Raw genomic sequence first — 23,057 nt, 5'->3', positions numbered from 1 at the left:
GATAAGCTCTGGCGCCTCACATCGATCAGGGAGGTATTTGAAGGCAGGACTTGCTTCACGATTCATCCCAAAGGAATGGGAAGCTTTAGATTCTTCCAAAGCTCTTCATCATGCATTGAGTGGCAGAGGAGAAGAGGGGGGGGGGGTTAGTGAAATAACAGAAATGGCCCACATTAAACCAGAGATTCCCCTCACATCACATGCACCCAGGCAGGGGTGTCACCCCTGGCTTGGAAAAGCATCTTCCCCAGCTTGGAAAATTGCTCATGGTCCTTTAAAAGAGGAAGGGGACAAAGGGGAGCTGAGGCTGCTTGGAGGAGGCCCTTCCTCTATTAAAGAAGAAGCTTCCTTTCATTTCATGGAGTGGCAGAGAAGAGGAGGGGGAGGATTTAGTGAAATAGCAGAAATCCCCCACATTAAACCAGGGATTCCTAGCAATTCATAAGTCTCCCCACCTGAGTGAGCTTCTTCCATTGCCCCAGAATTCACTGAAGCCTCCTGGAACTAAAAATGGGCCGTGTGACCCTCTACCCCGTCCATGTGTGTGCATCTCTGGCCAAAACCTGAAAATCAGCTGGCCAGCAGGAGGCACTCACACATGTGCTGTAGACCTGACCTGCATGTCAGCTCACATGCCCGCAAAGATGGTCCCACATGCCACCTGTGGCAAGCGTGCCATACGTTAGACATCACGGCAATAGGTAAAGGTACACAGTATAAATTATTTTACTTATTATTAAATTTATGTGTCGCCCCTCTCACTGTTAAGCGACTCTCTAATTACCAGTTTTGACTTCCTAGAATTATTCTAGAGCATGGGAGGTGCTTTTCATGTGGGTAATTCATTTAAAAACTGTGATTATCTTAATTACTTATTTCTTTTCATCAAAACCCACTTAACCCAATTTTGAGCAAAGAGGCAATTTCAGAAATCTTATTTCCAGTCAACACTTAACTTCATGTTTACCCCAACCATCTATCAGTGTTATTTACTGTCTGGTCTCTGACCAGAAAAACTGTATTTGCACATCTGTGATTCGTGTGCCCAAAAGGGCAGGTCCATTATAGTATCTGGCAGTCATGAAATGCTTCCTAAAATGAATTCCTGCAAATCTGCTGAAAATCTATTTTCAAAACAGTACACATCAGTCAACTAATTCTGCACTAAATCTTATTATTTAGAACTCATATGAAGATCACTATTGTTCTTATACAATCTCTATTAACTTTTCACATAATAATTAATCATTTAGAAAGTACAGTAGTTGTAATTTTTAAGAACACGAGATCAAGTTCTGAATCAGATCAAAGGCTCACCTTATCTAGAATTCTATATCAGAAATGGCCAAGTAGATATCTATAAAAAGCTTACAAACACAATAAGAACATAACAGCCACCCACTAATGGGAACTCAAAAATCAGTTTCCATGACAAATAGAGTTGCTTCATGAAACTTTGATCACCAATAATTCACAAATGCAATTAGTTTTTAAGCCTATTAATATTGTCATGGAAAACCAGTTTGGTGTAATGGTTAATACACCAGCCTAGGATCTGGGAGACCAGATCAATAAATCTGCATCTTTTGCAAACTTCCATGGAAGCAAGTTTTATTGCATTGTCATACCCCAAAGGAATGTGTCAGGTGTGCTTCCGTTCAAAGTCCAGGAAAGAAAGACTCCAACTCCATGATAATAGAGCAGAGTACTTTTACTAGACAAGAACTAATAGCAACAAAATGAAAGCAGGATCTGAGGCAAAAAGCACATAAATTGCATATAGAAATAATCCCAAATCCCTCCCCACGTAACCCCCTGGGCAAATCATCCAATCCTGGCACCCCAAGATGCCATGTGGGCACATGTTCAGGTGGAACCTCCACATCTAGTCAGTTGAAGCAGTTGACCTTGAGCAGGCTGTAAACATGTTCATGCAGCCTGGCAGTATGTGATGAGAACTTTCTGTCCTAAACTCCTAATCAGACATATGAAGACACATCTCCAGCACTCCCAAATACCTAACCTTCCCTCTTTTCCCCAATTCTATGGCAGATGAAGCAAGCAGGCAGCATGAAGGCTGACAAAATGTATAGCATGCGCTGAATTACATCTACTGTATAGAACTTTATAGACAGATCACAATTAGAACTACTGTATTACCATAGGACTATCAGAACTTCACTTCAAAAATCCAGACAACCACTAAATAGTGACAGGAAAAATTCTTTGCTGCTATCTAGTGGTCATCTGGGTTTTTACAACCCATACCACTCAAGTCCTTCTTATTATATGAATACAATTATATTTTATTATAAAATACAGAAAATTATTATATTATAAAATAGGGAAAGAGAAAAGGAAAGTTTGAAATTTCAGGAGTTGCTTACACGCTTGGATTATGTGTGGATGATTACAATGAAATATGCTTTATGTTAGTTATGCCCATAATAAAGATTTTATTTTACTTGAGATAGCATCATCCTTCATTGAAAATATTTTCTATAAAATTAATACAAAAACTCTTAAATTGTTATATTGTTTTTTCTTTTTTTTTAATTTCATTAGGGTTTTTTTTTACTTTTTTTAACCAAACAATGGTAGAAGAAAGGATACATAAAGTAACACAAGTATTTTAGGTACTATATGTAATAAAACAATTATTGCTCTACAGAACCTGAAGTTACTTTCCATAAGAGGGCAGCCATATAATTTATTTAATAAATAATAAATAATAAATAAATTATAGAAGCCGTGAACATGATATGAACTGATAATATGTAAACTTTTCCCCATTCACATCTAGCCATTTGAGTGCCTGTCAAGTTAATTAAAATAATAAATTATCAGGAATATATCTCAGTGAGATACTAAAGTTGATCAGCTGCATATTAAAATAAAGCAATATTTTTCCTGAACTTTTGTGTACATGGTAGCCAAAGAAATTATGGCACATCTCATACAAGCAATTTATAGATGGGTCTGTATACATATTAATGGGTCTATATTGATTTCACCCCTCAAAGTGCAGTTTCAATTGGTTTATAATTGTCAGGTGCAAACAACATGCAAGGTAGTTCAAGGTAACTACTTTATTATGCTCTGCCTATAACACAGGAATCACCCCAGTCTTGCAGCCTCCTCTTAGGAACAAGTAGATAAAGCTCCAAAGAAATTGGGAGTGGGGAGGTTGATCCTAGCCCTTTTGCGGTTAGACAGTGACTACAGGCTAATTCCTCACTTGCTCCCTCCCTCCCTGGCAGGCTGAGTGCTTTCCAACCATGGTAAAATTGATCTATGTTATGAATAAAAGCTTAGGTAAGTAAGATTGCATATTTAATTTTTTCTATATACTCCACTCCTTGCAAATTTCACTGCTATTATTCTTACTATGTTTATTATTCATAGTTATTGTAATCATAATTATTACTGTATTAAAAAGTTCTATTAACTGCTAAGATAAATCTTCCTTATAAATGTACAATATAAAATTTCAAACACAAATTATGAAAGGGCAAAGGAAAATGAAACGACAGGAGAATTATAAGGGAGCAAGAAATCCCCAAAACGATACAGTCTATATTATTTCTCTAGTATCAGTTTTAATGAACTGCAATCAATTTTCAGAAGCTTGTATATCAATAGATGTAGATGTCACCAATAAAAAAATGCAAGCCTGATTGATATAAAGACAAAAGTTGATATGAGCTAAGCATAATAGCAATGTTTAATATGTAATGGATTCCACAACTATAACCTGAGCATGTTTATTTCAAGTGCTCTTTGCATATAACTTTTACATCTGTTGCTAATGATATCAAATTATTGATTGTTCAGTTTCTCATATTTGTTTAAACATTAAATATATGTTCTGCAACCTAATGCTTTTTTTTCTTTCAGAAAGTTTTTAAATTTTTTGCTATGCATTAGTCATATTTACTTTGATCTTTCTGTATGTATAATTATTTTACTGTTTGTTTAGTTCAACAGTACAGGAGGGAAAGGATTGACCAAAGAGATCTGTATGTGGCAACTTGTAACAGAATCTCATAGCTTACGTTTAGGAAATCATGGTTTTGATTAAGAAGGAACCAGTTAGTTCCCACTGCTTTATTATAAGAGACATTAGTGGATAAATCAGAAACACATTTCACACAGCAGAACTGAAATGCCAATAAAATGATTTTGAAGCTCTTCGTCATTTTCCATTTGCAATATTAAATTAGAATAGCTTTTTTACAATTAGTTTAATGTAACAAAAATTAAGATATATGTGTACAACAGCGGTTGCTTCAACTGGATTGACCTTGAATGATGGCTGATCTTGCTGACCAGATTCATGGTAACTTGACCCTCATTTTTAAATCCACAGGAATACACTAAAATACTTTCTGAAATTGAACCTTTCATCTTACATATAAAATAAATTCTCATTTATAAATACTATAAATGAGACAATATGAAAACAAAATATAACAAAAGCTCTTGGAGAAGATGATGATGATAACGTTTGGTTCTATTTATTTTTCAGTAAGTATACTTATAGTAATTTTTTCATTGTTGTTTTCCTCCCATTTGTTGTAACTAAAGAATCAACACTATATGAACCATGTTAAAGCAGCTTTTGTTTATTTCACACAGACTGTAACCTTTCATTGCCTCTCATGCATACATATACATGCACACACATTTCCAATGAGTTTTAAACTCAAAATCTTGTTAGCAGCAGCATCCAGTTTTCCAGAAAACTCTTTGGGCTTAGATCCTCCCAATTCAAATCAAGGTCTTATTCTGCTTTTCTATATTTAACAATTAACTGTACATTTATTTATTTTTTAAATAGTGAGGGATGGGAGAAAAAGAAGACCTTTAAAATTGAATGAAGAAAGGAAGTAGAAAACCATAATGTGACAGAAATACTTGGTGGTTGCAATGGTAATTCTGGGACTACAGGGAGAGCTTTTTAATGTTTGAAGGTGCTTTTTGTCTTACAACAAGTAACAATGATCCATAAACGGCCTTGAAGCTGTTTAGCTCCTTTGATTATATTTTCACTGTAAAAAGCACTTTTGAAATATTCCTTTCTTTACCTTGAGATACAATACTTATAAAAATTGTTGAAGATCATAGAGAAATTGCTTCAATCAAAGTAGATCTTTGTATCTGGAAAAATATTGATGATATTCTATATAAACTTGCCTTTGTAAGCACCTCTTGATCATTTTAGAATAACAAATTTCAAGTATTCATGATCTGTTAAAAGGTTTGGCATTGAATGATAATTAAAATCAATTTACCTTTAATTTTCTTGTACTTTTTATACCATCTTCCAAATTCCTGGCATTTAGTAGTTGACACATTTGCATAATACGTGCTATTTACAATGGATGATATCATACTCTGAAACAAGAAAAAAGAGAAATAAATAAATTCTAAATAGAAAATAATTAAAATTCTTCCAAAAGAAAGTAATATAATTAAAAATGTATCATTCATTCATTCTTAAGTGACAAAAACAAATATTAAAAATGTATTCATATACAAAAACTATTGTATAGATCTTAAGACTAGCTTCCTTTTTCCTTTTGTATAACTGGAGAAATTTGCTTTCCCTATTAATTCTGTGGCAAATCCATATGACTCCAGTTTATCCCAGTTGTCACTTTAATTTATATTGGGTATTATCAAAAGAATCCTTATGCTTCAAGTATGTTAGAAGCTGGGTCACATTGGGGAATACAAATGGTGAGAAGAACTGTGATTTAGGAACTGGATCCTAAAGGTAAGATTAGATACTTTAGGATGTATAATCCAAATAATGGTTTTCAGATGTTTCTATTCTGCTTCCAATGCAACAGGACCACACAGCCAGGAAACTGGGAATATTTGTGTTATTTACTATAGAAAAAAAGCTAAGCAAATACAGTACATTAAATAAATAATATTTATAAAAACACGCCTTTAATCATTTTATGAAAATTCATAAAGGAAACAAATTGCTTTACTATTTGGAGCAGAAGAAACTAAAATATTACATGTCAAATTAAGGTGGTCTATCTGAAAACTTATATTTAAAGATTGTACTTTTATTTTTAACCCTGAAAAAAGACATTAGTGGCTGAATCTTTTTATCATCTAGCATAGCCTTTGAATTAAATTGTGCAGAATATGCTATGATAAATATAGCTCTTTTTGCTGCTGTGCTGCTCTGATTTAGTTATTTTTTTTATTAATTATACCACTCCTTATTCTTTATGGAATCTAGTTTCAGAAGGCAATGTATGCATTTTAGAATAGGAAAGAACATGTGCAAAAAGGTTAACGAAACAAGTACGGTAGTTTAAAACATTTAGGCTCATGTAAATATGCTATGAAAGTGCTGCAAATGGAGAACTGCAAAAAGCATGTGAGGGATGGGAAATTCCCAACTGTTCTTGCGTCTTTGCTTGTACTCATTTTAATTCATTTTTAATTAAATTTCACAAATCAAGAGAAATAACAGTTTGGGAGTTATTTTGATTTTATTATTTATGGGGTATACTCTATGTTGTTTCCTAACCTGCGTCACAAGCAAACTTAAGTAATACAAGAGCATGAAAAGAAATGCCTGACTTCTGTTCTGATATACCATGGTTCGGATTCAAGTATTAATTTGTTTTTAAAAAAGATATTGATATTTCCAATTACTTCTCATTTATTTACCCTTAGAATAAGTTGCAATGGCACCCTTTACATTTTAAAAAAAATGTGTTTTATTCAAATTTAAGTAGGAGATGACCAGGTTACGTTTAAATTCTTGTAGAGAGCTTAAGTTTGCAATAAACCTTTATATTCATTTGAACTATGTGAATTTCTTGATTTCCTTCATGCTCAGCACAACTATGAACACCCTCCCTTCAAAGTTCAAGAAAAAAATATTTATCTTGCACACTCCATCTTCCATCCTGCACATTACCATATTCCAAGGAGCATTTCTACAGCCATAGAGTGTGATCACAACAATTTAGTTTATCATTTCTTTAGCTCCCTACCCTGAAATCTTGATGGTATTCAAAATTCCAAAAATACAGTAACATAATTGTTGCACATTTAGCCAGGAAATCAAACCTATCTAGAATTAAAAATGAGAAAGACTGAGTATTTATGCATAGCAGAAGATATAAATGGAAAAATATTTCGTTTATAACTAATGTTTATAAATGGTGGTAAAATGTCCTATAACATTTCTAAACTATGTCAAATTTAAGATTTCCCAGTAATAACATGAGGTAGGTTTTTCTAAAACTGTGACATGTTCACAAACGCATTCAAGCTTGTATAATAAAAATAGATAGTGTGTGTGTGTGTGTGTGTGTGTGTGTGTGTGTGTGTGGAATTATACCTGCTGACCTCATTATATATGGTACACACATTAACAGGATTTTGGGGAAAAGAGAATGAAAGAGAAGAGTGTGCAAAGCTGGAGAAAAAAAGTGTAATAACATTCCTTGAAAGGACAGTATGCATTTGATAGAGCAATAAAAAGTGCCCTTGTAAACTTTTGTTAGAACTTGTCTAAAAAATACACTGTATGCTATATACCAGTGGAAGCAAACCTTTTTTGGTTCGCATGACAAAAGGGTGTGTGTGGGTATGCTAGCGTGTGTGCATGTGCCCACACCCCTTCCCTCCCCCCACGCATGCGCACCCTACACACATTTTCCCTGCGTGTGCACACATTCCTCACTGAAGCGTGGGAAGTGAAAAAACGGTCAAACAGGCAAATCAAAAGTTTTGAAAAATGGACTTCTGGTTTGCACATTGTGCTGTTTTATGTGTACCAACCAGGAACTTGCAAATATACAGTAACAATAAACCTTGGTTCACAGCTAAACCTAAGCAGCTACATCATTCCAAAGAGGAAGCCTACAGAAAAGGTGATAGAATGCTGTGCAATTAGGACAGAAACGTATTAACAAGGGAGATCAGAGCAACAAAAAGAAGCCACTCTGAAAAGCTAAAGGATCATTTCTCAACAAATGAACCAGCAAACATGTGGAAAACTCTTTAAAATATCACCGGTTAAGGCAAACCTCCTTCCCAAGCTGAAAGAAATGAGCAACTGGCAGATGATCTGAACATATTCTACTGCAGGTTTGAAAGGAAACTACAGCCACCTATTTCCAACAACAACAACAACAGACAAACCTCCTACAACTGACCCCATCCCATTGGGTTCACAATCCCTGGTGATCACAGAAAAGGAACTGCAAGATATATTTCACAGACAGAAGCCTGGAAAAGCATCAGGCCCAGACAAGATAACTCCTTCTTGCTTAAAAGTTTGTGTTGATCAATTGGTCCCCATCTTTACCCACATCTTCAACAAATCACTAGAGATATACCACGTTCCTCTTGCTTCAAATGCTCCCCTATCATCCCAGTGCCGAAGAAGCCCTCTATCAAGGAACTGAATGACTACAGGCTAATTGCTCTAACATCTACAATTATGAAAACCTTTGAAAGGATAGTGATGTCCCCAGGGCCGCCATCAGGAATTTTGGGGCCCCATACAGCCTAAGTGTCTGCCCCCCCCACCCGCCATTTTAAAACTACTGCCCCCCAAATCCCGTGCCATGCCCAACATAGCCACCCACCCTGGGCAAGCCCTCCCCCGGCCCTCTGAGGTCAAACACAGCCCTGATGTGGCCCTCAATGAAATTGAGTTTGACACCCCTGGCCTAGAGGCTAAATCCTATGAACAAGGGCTAAGAGAACGAGTATGTTTAGCTCAACAAATAGAAAACTGAGGGGGAATATAATAGTAGTTTCCCAATCCTTAAAGGGCTGCCACAGAGCAGATGGCATCTATTTATTCTCCATGCCACCTGAAGGTAGTACAAGAAGCAATGGGTGGAACCTCATAAAGAGGAAATGCAATCTGGAAATAAGGAAAAACTTGGAACTGGGCGGCAAAGAAAGAAAGAAAGAAAGGAAAGAAGGAAGGAAGGAAAGAAAGAAAGAAAGAAAGAAGAAAGAAAGAAATCAATCCCTTCTTTTTTATTAAAAGAAATTTAATAATTTAAAAAAACTAAAACAACCAGCAAAACAGGTGAGGGCTGGGGGTTTTTTCTGTTATTATTTAAGTGCTTTTACCATATGCTTTAAATCAAGAGTCACTTCTCTCTCTGTTTCTCTCTCTTTCCTGCCATTCTCTGCCTCAATCATTTTCTCATTTCCTTTTTTCTCCCCTTTTTTCTATCATTTCTCTCTCTCTTCCTTCCACTCTTCTCTCTCTTTCTTCCTCTCTCTCTCTCTTCCTTCCTCTCTCATCTCTCTTTCTTTCTTTCTTTCTCTCTTTCTCTATCTTGCTTTCTTCCTCTCTCTCACTCTCTTCCTTCTTCTCTCATCTCTCTCTTTCTTTCTTTCTTTCTCTCTCTTTCTCTATCTCTCCCCCTCTTGCTCTATCTCTCCCCCTCTTGCTCTCTCTCTCTCTTTCTCACTTTCCCTCTCTTGTTTTCTTTCTCTCTCTCTCTCTTGCTTTCTCTCTCTCTTTCTCTCTTGTTTTCTTTCTCACACTCTTTCTCTCTCTCGTTCTCTCTCTTGCTATCTCTTTCTCTCCCCCTCTTGCTCTCTCTCTCTCTTTCTCACTTTCTCTCTATGTTGCTCTTTCGCTCTCACTCTCTCTCGTTCTCCGGAGGCTGGCGAAAGTGATTTTCAATGTCGGGCACGCAGGCCGGTGCGCGCTCTCTCCCCATCCCCCTGCCAGCCCACCCGGAACATTCAAAGTAAAAAAAACCTTCGCCGTCTCTCTTTCTCACTCTCGCCGGCGAAGGTTTTTCTTACTTTGAATGTTCCGGGTGGGCTGGCAGGGGGATGGGGAGAGTGCGCGCCGGCCCGTGCGCTCGACATTGAAAATTGCCTTCGCCGGCCCCCGCTGTGAGAACGCCTGCCCCGCCTCTCCTGCAGCCCCATCGCTGAGAGCCTGGGACAAAAGCGCTCTCGGTGAAGGGACTGCGAGAGCAGCGGGGCGGGTGTTCCCGCTGTGGGAGGAGCCGCGCTCCAAGGTGGGAAGCGGAGGAGAAAGAGAGGTGGATCCGGCGGGCGGGCAGGGGGAGGCAGCGGCGAGTAGCCAGGGGCGCAAGGGGGCTAGAGGTGGGGGGGGGCGGCCGCGGCTCCGTGCGCGCCCTTGGAAAAGGGTGTGCGAGGGGGGTGTTTTGGGGTGCGCTGGCGCAGGCATGCGCAGCCTACAGGGAACGGTGGCACAATGACTGCTGCGGGCGCCAGGGAGCCGGCACATGATGGCGGGCCAAAACACACAGTATTAACAGTAAAGACCTTCAAATTTCTAGGTTCTATCATATCTCAAGACCTAAAATGGTCACATCATCAAAAAAGCACAACAAAGAATTTGTTCCAACTCAGGAAGCTCAAACTGCCCAAGAAGCTGCTGATACAGTTCTACACAGTTCTGCACCTCGACCACTATCTGGTTTGGTTCTGCAACCCAACAAAACAGACACAAACTTCAGAGGATAATCAGAACTGGAGAAAAAACTATTATTGCCAACCTGCCTTCCACTGAGGACCTGCATGAGTGAAAAAGAGGGTTGTGAAAATATTAACTGACCCCTCGCATCCTGGACATAAATTGTTTCAACTCTTACTCTCAAAATGACACTACAGAGCACTGCACACCAAGATAACTAGACACAAGAAAAGTTTTTGCCCCAATGCCATCACTCTGTTAAACAAATAATTCCCTCAATGGTGTCAAACTATTCACTAAGGCTCCATTATTATTACTATTAGTCTTCTCATCATTCCTATCATCCATCTCCTCCCACTTATGACTGTATGGTTGTAACTTGTATCCTTACGATTTATATTAATATTGATTGTTTCTGATTGCTTATTTGTATCCTATGGCAATCACCAAGTGTTGTTCCTCATGATTCTTGATATATATATCTTTTCTTTTATGTACATCGAGAGCATATGCACCAAAGACAAATTCCTTGTGTGTCTAATCATACTTGGCCAATAAAGAATTCTATTCTATTCTATTCTATTCTATTAGATGCAATTTGAACTGAGCTGTTTTGACATCTCTTTCTTGTGGTAGCTGCTTAACTCCAACAACTGCTTCCTCTTGGGGCCCTAAGAAGCACAGGCAGGTAAGCATGGAGTAGCTGGGAGGAGAGGGGTGAATACAGGCTGTCATGGCACCCCTCAACATGAGTGACATTGAGTTGGCCATGCCCACCCAGTCACATGACTACCTAGCCACGCCCACCCATCCAGTCATTAAGCAGATCCGCAGGATGTAAAATTATGAATTTAGTGGTCCCTCAAGTCTGAAAGGTTGGGGCCCCTGGTTTAGAAGTTGGGAGAAAGTCTAGCAAAACATGGTAAAGTGTGAAAACTTAAGTAGTCATCCTTGTAGGAAATTTAAAAATACTTTCATATTTGATTACAGAAAATACAACTTCAGCAATAGAGTGGTTAATGCCTGAACTCACTACCTGACTCTGTGGTTTCATCTCCAAATCCCAAAAATTTTAACCTTAAAATTGGTCTATTGTTGACCTCACCCCATTCCTAAGAGGTCTGTAAAGGGTGTTCATATGCACACCAGTGTACCTACTGTCCCTGTCAAATGTTCCCTTTGATTTGTACATATTTTATGTATTCAAATCATGTTATACTTAATACATACTTGACAAAAATAAATAAATACCGTGTTTCCCCCAAAATAAGACCATGACTTATATTTTTTTGAACCCTGAAATAAGCGCTTGGCCTTATTGTCATGCACTCAAAAGCCCGATTGGGTTTATTATCAGGGGATGTCTTATTTGGGGGGAAACAGGTAAAAACTGACAAATATTTTATCAGTTTCAGTTTTATAAATTTCACTCCTGCAAGTTTAAACAAGAATCCTGCTAATTTGCATGTTAGACAGAAAATCTGTCTAAGTGGAATAAAGTGGAAAAGTGGCCCTTCCTGTAACCAAAACAATTATTTTCATTATTGATTGGTAAGCTATAATGATTATAATGTTTAACTACAAGGTTAACATTGTCACTATAACCTCATTATATAACTATCATTATCTCACTGATTTCTACATTCAGTTATAACCAATCTATTCCCCACTGTCAAGACTTAATTATTTCAGAGTGAACTTGAAATAAAACCTAACAGTGACATAAATATCTGTTAGCCTATCTTCCTCTTTTCCCAGATATAGCAGGTGATAAATAGTAAAATGAGTATAATAGAGTAACCAATTTTTCCATTTCCATTTCCTTGATCTATGACCCAGTAAATGCAATTTGATTGACTTCCAAAGTAGCCAAAAAGAAGTTTAGTTAATGAAGCTTATAAGGTTTATAAAGCTTATAATGTTTGCTGATATTATTTTATATTATTTAATTAAACAGTAAAATTTGACTCATCTGCTTTCTATTTTATATGAGTCATTACATACAATTTAGCCAAAGCAAACTAGAAAAAAGTTCTCTAACCTTCATGTCTTAATGTTGTTGTAATAATGCAATTTAATCATTGTAATGAGCATTGAAACCTTGATCTTCATGCCCTGTTACTTTACCTATGAACACCTTAAAAACCTTTGTTAAAATTTTCAATGCATATAAACAGATGAGCGTATATGTTTACAAATCTCTCAAATGTATATACATTTCTAGAAAGATAGACAATTTATCAAAAACTGATCTAGGTATATTCCGATTATGATCCTATAGTAGCTAAAATTAGAACTTGTATGAAGGCTGAAAGTGGAATAAATATTATAAATTATAAAACATACCTAAATAATTTTCAAGCCAAGCAAATAAAATTACAAATTTTCTCCAAAATTTAGAAAAACTATTAAAAAGTCACTTGGCATAGGAAAGAAATATATCTAGAAAATCACATCAGTAATATATAGAGTGCTTAGCTTAGAAGATATATTTCATAAGATCATTCTTCTGATAAACCATTTTCAGCTATTTTTCCTTTATCAACAACATCTAAAAGGAGAAGAAACCAAGGTAAATCGGTGGACTTTTAAATTAAACCATGTGATTAAATGGTTCCTTTTAATGGCACCCTGAATCAGTACCTATAAAGAAAATGAAATTATGCATTCAAGGTAGAGAAAAAAGTCTTATTCCTCTACAGAGGAATATTTGATGCACTGCAAGCACACTAATAAACAGCAGCATTTAATCTGCAGTTTCTTTCCTAGGAGACAATTTTGTAATTTGCTGCTGTCAATAATATATTAATCACAAGGGGGCTGTAATGATATTTCACATTTGGCACAATATTTTCTTAAAACTGATTTGAGAAAAGGGATTTTGTTTAAAAATAGTCAAGTAATGATAACAAGCAGCTTATCTAAAACATTCAAATTTTTGCATGATGTTCACAACAAAGAAATTAGAAGCGGCTATACAATTACTAAACTAAACCAAACTAAAACAGAATAATCAATATTACTATTAAACAGCTATTATTCCACCTGTGATCTATCTATCTTGCTAGACCCATATACGTTGACCCATATGTATTCTAGGTGGTTTTCATATTTGGTTTCATGCAACTCTGTAGCAATATAGTGGCTCTTTACATACAGTGCAACTCCACCTCCTCTTTGGATTTTTTCCTGAAGAGTTTGTATCCTTCTATCAGTATGTTCCAGTCATGTTTCACCCACCAAGTATTCCAACTGTCGTATGTACCTTCATATATTAATAGTTCAGATTTACCCTGTATGTTTCCCAGACTTTGTGCATTTGTATATAGACACTTGAGCTCTTTATGCCTGACTCTGGGTTTTATTTCTTATGTCTCCTATTTGTTGTTTGAGTTTGCCTTCCTTCCAATCCCTCCTTACTTGGTTATTTGCCTTGCTTTCAAAGAAAATTAGATGCTGGAGATCCTAATGATTAGTCACTCTCCCACCTCAATTTTAGTTTAAAGCCCTCCTGATAAGTCAAACCAATTGTTTTCTGAAAACATTCTTCACAGTCTTTGTGAGGTGCAACCCATCTCTTGCCAAAAGTCCATCTTGGAAGTATTATAGACCATGGTCCAGGAATCCAAAGGGTTTTTTTGTGACACCAACCTTTTAGGCAGTGATTCATTTCTAGAATTCTTTGTTTTCTTATTGTATGTTGTCCTTTCATTGGCAGTACAGATGAAAAAACTACTTGTGCACCTAAGTCCATGGTTTTCTTGCCTAGCTGCTTGTAGTCACTCAATATTGTTTTCAAGTCCTTTTTTGTGTCATTCATCCCTACATGTAGTAGTAGAAGGGGATAGTAGTCTATGGGCTTTATTATTATTGGTTAGTTTCTCAACCACATCTTTGATTTTAGCTCCAGGGAGACAACATAACTCTCTGGATTGGCTGACTAGTCTACGGACTGCAGATTCTGTTCCTTTGAAAATTGAATCTCCGGTCACCAATAATTGCCTTTTTTTTTAACCTAGGAATGTTTGGGGTGGGGGGGTTTCTATCACAATGGCACTTGATGGTGCTACTTTATTAGTGACATTTGGTAGTGCTTCCCAGGTGTCTGCATATTTTCTTTTGGTGAGAGTCCATGATATAGATAGGGGCTGCATCATAGTGGGTTGGTTTGGACAGTGGTTTTGTACTAGGTTTGTCTTTTTTTTCTATGTTTCCATCAGTTTTCTTCTTCTAAGGAGTCAACTCTGGTCATTATTATGTTCAATTAGGGCATATTCATTTTTCAAGGTTTGGGGTTTCTCAATTTGTAGGTTGAGATTCAGAGTGATTTAGAGTTTCCTCTAGACCTTTACTTTTTCTTCTAGTAACTGGATTAATTTACATTTGGTACATATGTAGCTTGAGTATTCTATGGGCATAAGTGTGTACATGGAACATGTTCTAAAGATCACGATAGTATCAGTTCCTTCTTCCATGAGATTTTTTTTAAAAAATGAGAGGAAAAATGTAGAATGGTTTACCACAGATTTGTAAAAGAGAGAAATGTCCAGTTTGAAAGACAGATATTCTAACAGATGGTTTAAATTTTTTAAATTTGGGGAACTCGAGCCTAAGTAAAAGTTTAAAGTTCTAACATTTAATGAATGCTAGTTTAAGGATTTAAAGTTCTATATTTCAAATTGTTTAGTGTGTGACAAATTGAGAGAAGACATGTGCCATTTTTATTGGGAACATATTGATCCTACTACTTTGGTACATAGCTTTATAAAGTTTTATTTAAAACAGGAATGGACATTTACAGATTATTATTATTATTATTATTATTATTATTATTATTATTATTATTATTATCTTGGTATGGGTGGGGTGGGTGGGATTATGGTATGGATGAGGTGAATGGGAATGGTATGAATGACATACTTGGCCCACCTGGCGTTGGAGAGGCAGGAGGGGAGGGGGCACCTATCTCTGGGGTGGCAGAGGGTCAGAATATCCTGGTGCTGCTGGAGAGAGTCAGATATGGAGGGAGCTACGGAGCTAGCCATTCCAGGGGAAGGAGAGATCGCTGCTTAATAGCGATCCCTTGTTCCGGCTCCGTGAACTCAACCCAGGGTACTGGTGATGAGTGTAATCCTGGCCCTGGACTCAGGCTGCTGCTACTCAATGCCAGGTCGGTGGTAAATAAAGCTCTCCTCATCCGGGATTTGATCCTGGAGGAGAAGGCTGACCTGGCATGTGTGACTGAAACCTGGTTGGACCCAGAGGGAGGAGTTCCTCTCTCTGAAATTTGCCCAGCCGTGTTTCATCAGCCTCGACCCCAGGGAAGGGGGGGAGGAGTGGCTATTATAGCCAGGGAGAGCCTTCGCCTACGTAGACTCATTGCTCCAGAGATTGTGGGTTATGAATCCCTCCTGGTGAAATTGGACTTAAGGGTTCAGATGGGCTTGTTGCTCACGTACCTGCCTCCCAGCTGCGTGTCAACTACCCTGCCTGTGCTGATCGAGGAGGTAGCCAAGCTGGCGGTGGGGTTCCCCAGACTTATTGTCTTACCATCGCTCGGTGAAACCTCTGGGCTAGCGCAGGAGTTCAAGGCCACCATGACATCCATGGACCTGACTCAAGTAGTACAGGGTCTGACTCACGAGCGGGGACACGCACCCGACATGGTATTCCTCTCTGAGCAATTGAGTAATGGTCTGAGACTAAGGGGCTTAGAAGTGTTGCCTTTGTCATGGTCAGACCATTTTCTACTATGGCTTAACATCCTGGCTCCAATCCTTCCCTGCAGGGAGGCGAAACCAACTAGGCGGTTCCGCCCCAGATGCCTGATGGACCCAAAGGGCTTTCAAAGGGCGCTTGGGATTATACCAGATGCACTCGTCCACAGTTCGGCAGAGTCTCTTGCTGTGGCCTGGAATAAGGCTGCGACGGAGGCTCTTGACTGGATTGCGCTGTTGCAACCTCTCTGTGACACTAGACCCCGGAGAGCGCCTTGGTTTACCGAGGAGCTCCGGGAGTTAAAACACAGAAGAGACATCTAGAGAAGCGATGGAGGAAGGGTAAGTCCGAATCCAACTGAACACTTGTAAGACTTAGAAAGTGGCGCTCAAGGCGGCAAGATGCGGAATCTCACCTGGCCGCTCTGTTTAGGGTGACCTGCTCCCTTTTTAACCAGGGGGGAGTTGGGGAGCCCTTGCAGAGCAGTGCCAAGGATTTTAATACATTTTTTGCTGATAAAGTCGCTCGGATCCGGGCGGACCTCGACTCCGATTGGATAACAGAGTCGACTGACAACAAGTCAGTCGAGGTGACTGGGACCCCTCCTTGTCCATCTGTAGTCACTCATGCCCTCGTCACCTCAATGTTCGATTACTGTAATGCTCTCTACACGGGGCTAACTTTGAAGAATGTTCGGAAACTTCAGATCGTGCAGAATGCAGCTGCGAGAGCAACCATGGGCTTTCACAGATATGCCCATGTCTCACCAACACTCCACAGTCTGCATTGGTTGCCGATCGGTTTCCAGTCACAATTCAAAGTGTTGGTTATGACCTATAAAGCCCTTCACGGCATTGGACCAGAATACCCCCAGGATCGCCTTCTGCCGCACGAATCCCAGTGACCAATTAGGTCCCACAGAGTTGGCCTTCTCCGGGTCCCGTCGATGAAACAATGTCATCTGGAGGGACCTAGGGGAAGACCCTTCTCTGTGGTGGTCCCGACCCTCTGGAATCAACTCTTCCCAGAGATCAGGACTGCCCCCACCCTCCTTGTCTTTCACAAACTCCTTAAAACCCACATTTGCTGTCAGGCATGGGGAAATTATTCCCCTGAGCCATTCCGTTTTATGTATGGTTTGTCTGGGGTGTATGATCGTTTTTTATATTAAGGGTTTTAACTGTTTTTTTTTTAATCATTGGATTTGTACTGTGTTTTGCTGTTGTGAGCCGCTCCAAGTCTCCGGAGAGGGGCGGCATACAAATCTAATAAATCTAATCTAATCCAATCTAACAATGGTAACTTGGACTGGCAACTCTGTGGCTAAGCAACATGATTGTATAGTATGTTGTCATGGGATCATACTAACTTTTGATGGCAGTTGCAACAATTCAATTGTGCCTTCATTAAACAAATCCCACACAATAGTTAGGCATGACATCACATAATCACCACTGACCTACTGTCAGCTTCCCCATTGACTTTACTTGTCAGAAATTGGCAATGAAGGTAGCAAATGACAATCATATGACCATGGGACACTGCAACTATCATAATTATGAACTATGATCATTTGTCTGTGGGTACACTGTAACAGCCAAAATGATAAGAATTAGTCATTGGTTTCCTTGTTCAGCAGCATGACTTTGAATTATCATTAAATAAGTGGTTGTTATAGTTCCTGGACTACCTGTAACTATAATTTCCTTGTTCTAGCCTTGAGACAGTAGAGGTTCTTCAACATAATTGTGCATGATCACAGTTGAAAAAGAATGTACTAAGTTTGGAAAAAAAATTATATTTCTATCATATACTCAGTAAAAGTCATGTTTGTATTAAAATGCCATATTTACTTAAGAACAGACATGCCGAATATCTGAAATTCTTTAGGTTATCATAATAAATCAAAATATTGAAAAACCAATATTGCAAAATCAAATTATAGATTATTATGATTTTGCGTTATATCTATTCATCTACCTCAAAAGTTATGATAGAGCAAACCAGAACAAAACAAATTATTTTAAGAGTTATTATTTAAACAATAAATTAATAAATTATAATCCCTTAAGAATACTAAAATGGGTTCCATACATGGTAGAATGGCATCTTTTAATATTATATAACAAAATCACAACCATCCTATTTAGGATATGTTTATCAGAGGCATCCTTTAGAAGTATAGCACACTGATGTGCTTTGCACACAGAGACAAAACCCCAATGGTTATGTCTAAATGCCAATTTTGCCTCTTGGACTGCTATCTTCACCCTGCTGTGCAGTTCTCTCCTAGATCTTCATCTACTTTTTAGTTTGCCAACACTATATCTGGGGAAGTACTAAATACGGAAGCTAGGTAGTAACTGATCCTTTCCTGTACTCTTCTTTTGCTACAATGGTGGAATGGCAGCTAGATGTCACAGCATTTTATTTCATCAGGACAGGGAAATCCCAGAACTAAGATGAGGAGAGCCTTCCCACTAATGAGAAACTGTGCACCCTGCAGATACATAGCAGACACAGAAAATCTACCTTTGCTGTCTTAACTTTTGAACTGAGTTAATGAATCCTTATGCTTTTTAATAAATGTGATTGTCAGAAAACCTGCTACCCAGTTCTTGCTGATTTCTTCTCATTTACTTTATTAGTTAACACTGATGTGCAATGACTTTTCAATTTCTTCCTCTCCCCTACATATAGATGCTAGGATTAAATAATGAATCTTTTGTATTTAAATCATGAATTTGATAATTGACTGAATTATAAACTTTCCTTGAGGGTTTGTTAAGGGGAAAACAAGTTAAATCGTATATTAAAACCCTTTTTCAGTTTGCTTAAAAGAACATTAAGTTCTGTAAAGATCTGATAATAAAAATAACTATTATCTATCTGACAAAGATCTTTTAAAAAAGAGAACTACATGATTTATAACAAGTGAATGATTACACATATGGTTATAACTGTTGATTATGTAACTAGTTATTAACTGATGAGTAATATTCACTCTTTCTAAGGCATTTTAAAGGTATCTTTGACTGTATTAAAAATTAACATTAAAAAATCTAATGATTTAGAAAGTTTTGATTGAATTTTTTTTAAAAAGTATTAATGCAATCAAATATGAAATTTCATTAATTGATAAAGCAAAAGTTCAAAGGTTTCAGTAGAGCAATATATTTTTCAAGTGTTTTGTTGTTGAAGCAGTATTGTTTGATAACCTTAATGAAGAAAGCAAGAAAGTACAAATTTAATGTGAGAATTAAAAAGCTGTCTCCAGATAGAGTTTCACTCTATTTAAGTTTCACACCATTTAAAATTCCAATTTTAACTTTTAACCTTTCAATTTATTTCACCATGCAAAATATAAAACTTTTCTTTTTGACAAGTAAAACTGTTTTAATTCAGATTTTAGCACAGAATAACAACAATAAAATTAAACCCCTCAGTAAATTTATATTGTTCAACCTACCCATAATAACTTCAAGCAACTGTATTTTACTTTTTGTATAATTTAAAAATTAAGAACAAAATTTTAATTTTGAAAATGGATGTCCAATGGATGGGCAACTGCCCACCCTCCTTCTACCCCCAAAATGGCACAATCTGAAATAATTCGGAGAGAAGAACTGGAGATAAAACTGTAAATATATATCTTTATGTTATTTCTTTTCATAATTACATCTAGAATATCACATCATATTTTGATCAGTCACAGCAACTGTAATCACTACACATGGATATTGCACATTTAGTTAAACTACAGAAAAGAACAACTGAAATTATTGATTGGTTACAGCACTCAGCAGCACTCCTGCGAGGGAGATAATGTTTATCAGTATTTTTGACCTAAGCAAGTTCAATATGCGGGAATCAATTCCCAGAATTTTCAGTATTAGCCAAAATGCAGAAATTCTTTGAGTTGAGGTCCACAGGTCCAGGAAGCAACCAAATTGAAACTATGGTTTAGGGCAAAGGCAGATAAAAGGAGAAACTACATAAAGGTACATGTAACTAAGCAAAATATGGAAAATGCAAGTTTCTTTTGTCTTAAGATGTTGGGTCATCCAATGAAATAAAACCAAGGGATGAGGAATCAATGTACTTTTATACAACACACACTTAAGTTACACAATGTTGCTATTTTCTGGGGTGATCATATATGCCAATTTATACAATTTTAGTGACAAACTAGATAAATTAATAAAAGATCTGTTATTAATGGCTGCCAGTCTTGATGACTGTATATTAGACTGATTATCAGGTATTAGAGTGTTTACAGTGCAAAATGGCTACTGCTCTGCTGTCTATTTATTTATTTTATTTATTTTATTCATTTATTTTATTTTTTTTATGCCACCCTTCTCTTTAGACTCAGGGCAGCTTACAACATATTAGCAATAGCACTATACTTATAGGCTGCCCAAATATCCCCACTTGAATATTGTGTTATATAGATTGTTCGACTATGGGTGGGTAGTCTAAATCTGTCCTCAGATGCCCACAGAAAAACATTTACTTTTTGCTTGTTTGTAATGTTTTAATGAACCATAGACAAATTGATTAAATAAATATGCACTTGAACTGAATATGTTAAATAAAAAGTGAATGTGTGTCTAGAATATGGTGTGCTGTTGATCCAATGAGAGGAAAAAGTCCTTGGAAATAGAAAAAAATTAGTAAACACTTTATTCTGAAATACTCCCAAGACCCATTGTTTGAGAAGAACCAAATTGTTTAACAATAGGATAGCATTTAAAAGAAATATTTGAAAACATACGTTAGTGTGAATGAAGCATTTCTCTCAGAATTCTTACAGAAGTTGTGTCTTTTGTACAAATACCACAACTCCTAGAAAAGAGTTCCTCGTTATCTCATGCTCTTTAGCACAAAATGGTCATTTCACTTTATAGTGGGTTCTTTGGAAATGTTGTTTGTGCACACACAAATAATTGAGAACAGCTTTTGAAGCATAAGCCTTGCAAATTTGAAGAGTGGTGTTTCATTCATACTAATATGCATTGTGAAGTATCTCCTTCAAATGCTTTGCATGGTCCTACTCAAGAACATCTCCATTCTATTTTTCCTCTTTAATTTTCTCCATTTTAAAGAAAACATCAAAAAATGTAAGAACATTCCTCAAACATTATGCCCAATATTCAATAAGACAGACATTGAAAGATATCTCAAAATTCCTTATTTGCTAATCCTTAAAATGCTGACAAATGAACTTTTTAATTTTTATTTCAACATTTCAATATTAAAATAATATACATTTTTATTTTAACATTGAAATAATAGTGTTTTGTGTTCCATCTTGCTAATTCAAAGGTACCTGGAATTGAATTTTGATTTAAGAGAACTAACTTGCACATTTTATTCATTTTTGGATGCTTGGAAGATTCGGGTTTTTGTATCTTAGAATATACTAAATATTGATAGCTTTATCTATTAGAGGTATGTGCACCCAGACTGAGTATATAATGTAATAACATAGAGAAAGAAAGGTAAAATATACAACAGGCATTGTAAACATGATGGTATCCTTTTAAATTTTCAGCTTCTTTTCCTCTCATTCTTCTAATAATACTTGTCAATGATCTTGCACTCACAGGAAAATTATAATTGCAGGGATTATTTATTTATTTATTTATTTATTTATTATTTCATACTATATTGCATTTTATGGGCTGTAGTTCTTGTGCTACAAATAGAGGCACTGACCTGGGAGAGAGGGCATTCTTTGGCTAACGTGCTCTGATTCATCTCTTTGAGCAATTCCTTTAAGGCATTGCGGACTGTGGCATGGTTCCACTGTTCTGCTGGCAAATCTTCCAGCTTTGAACAACTGAAAAGACAGAGAACACGAGAATAGACAGATGGGGGAAAGTGCTGCATGCAAACATAGCAGTTTTTTACATGCAAATGCTATATCACTCTTTAAACCCAAACACAACTAAGAATAGGACATTCATATTTTATGTCATTCTTTTATGCAGTTTTCTTGCAGCTACAATCTAGAACCTAGGAAGATTTGAACATAAATAAGCAAATATAGTACTGAGTAAATATTTATATTGCCTATCACTGGCTGAATAAATTCTCAACAATTGTAATCTCAGCAGATTGCAACATAAAGACGATAGCTTTGAGCCCAACATTTATTCTTGAATTTCTGGTTAAAATTTTAAAACCTTTCAAAACTATTTATTTCTCAAGTATAAGGTGAAAACATTTAGTCAGGCTTTATATAATTATTACAAGTGTGGAAAATTCTCTTTTAAAGACTGACTACCTTAGCCTGTGTTCTAATGTCTAGTTAAAATATCACCCAGCAAGAACTGCCAGTTGTAATTCCCTTCTTACATTGTTCTTCCCACTTCAAAATGAGCTCAGAAATTAATGAAGATAGCATGTGTTAATCTCAATAGTAATGGTGTGATTGACAGAACAACTCAGGATTTTAAAAGGGCAGATGTTCAGTAGTGCCCACCTTTGTAATTGAATTTTCAGTGTCACAACATGATAGACGTCTTGTAACATGTCAGCTACTGTTGCATCAGGTGCATCTGTCATATAAGTTAAAGGAAGAGGGTTCCATTTCCCAAGTTTGATTATTCCTACAAACAAACAAAACATGAAATAATCATAAACATGTATCTATATATTTATATCCAAACCTATACCTAGAAAGTTTGCTAATTATTTTATATTTATTTTAATTACAAGATGTTGTCATGAAAATTTATCGTTAAGTATGGAGAATCTAAAGTTCAGCAGCTTGTAAATCTACTTTTATAACCTTCAAAAGTCCTATAAATATATAATTTTGGTTTTCAATTAAAAAGAACCTAAAAGGTACTGGCTCTTTGTGTTT

General features: G+C 36.7%; 1 protein-coding gene across 3 annotated transcripts in view; it reads right to left on the bottom strand.

The window, feature by feature from the left end:
- The window catches only part of SATB2 (SATB homeobox 2), a 167,642-nt gene that overhangs the window by 79,029 nt on the left and 65,556 nt on the right, over positions 1-23,057 (bottom strand). For all 3 annotated transcript variants that reach the window (XM_070732092.1, XM_070732093.1, XM_070732094.1), the window contains exons 4-6: positions 22,674-22,800; positions 21,905-22,028; positions 5,295-5,397 (exon numbers count right to left, since the gene is read on the bottom strand). In XM_070732092.1, the coding sequence (XP_070588193.1) occupies positions 5,295-5,397; positions 21,905-22,028; positions 22,674-22,800 (354 nt within the window). The remainder of the gene's footprint in view (positions 1-5,294; positions 5,398-21,904; positions 22,029-22,673; positions 22,801-23,057) is intronic.

Source organism: Erythrolamprus reginae, chromosome 1 (genome assembly GCF_031021105.1).
Source record: "Erythrolamprus reginae isolate rEryReg1 chromosome 1, rEryReg1.hap1, whole genome shotgun sequence".
NCBI lineage: Eukaryota > Metazoa > Chordata > Lepidosauria > Squamata > Dipsadidae > Erythrolamprus > Erythrolamprus reginae.
The sequence above is the reverse complement of the archived record's forward strand: the minus strand, read 5'-3'. Positions and strand labels throughout refer to the sequence as shown.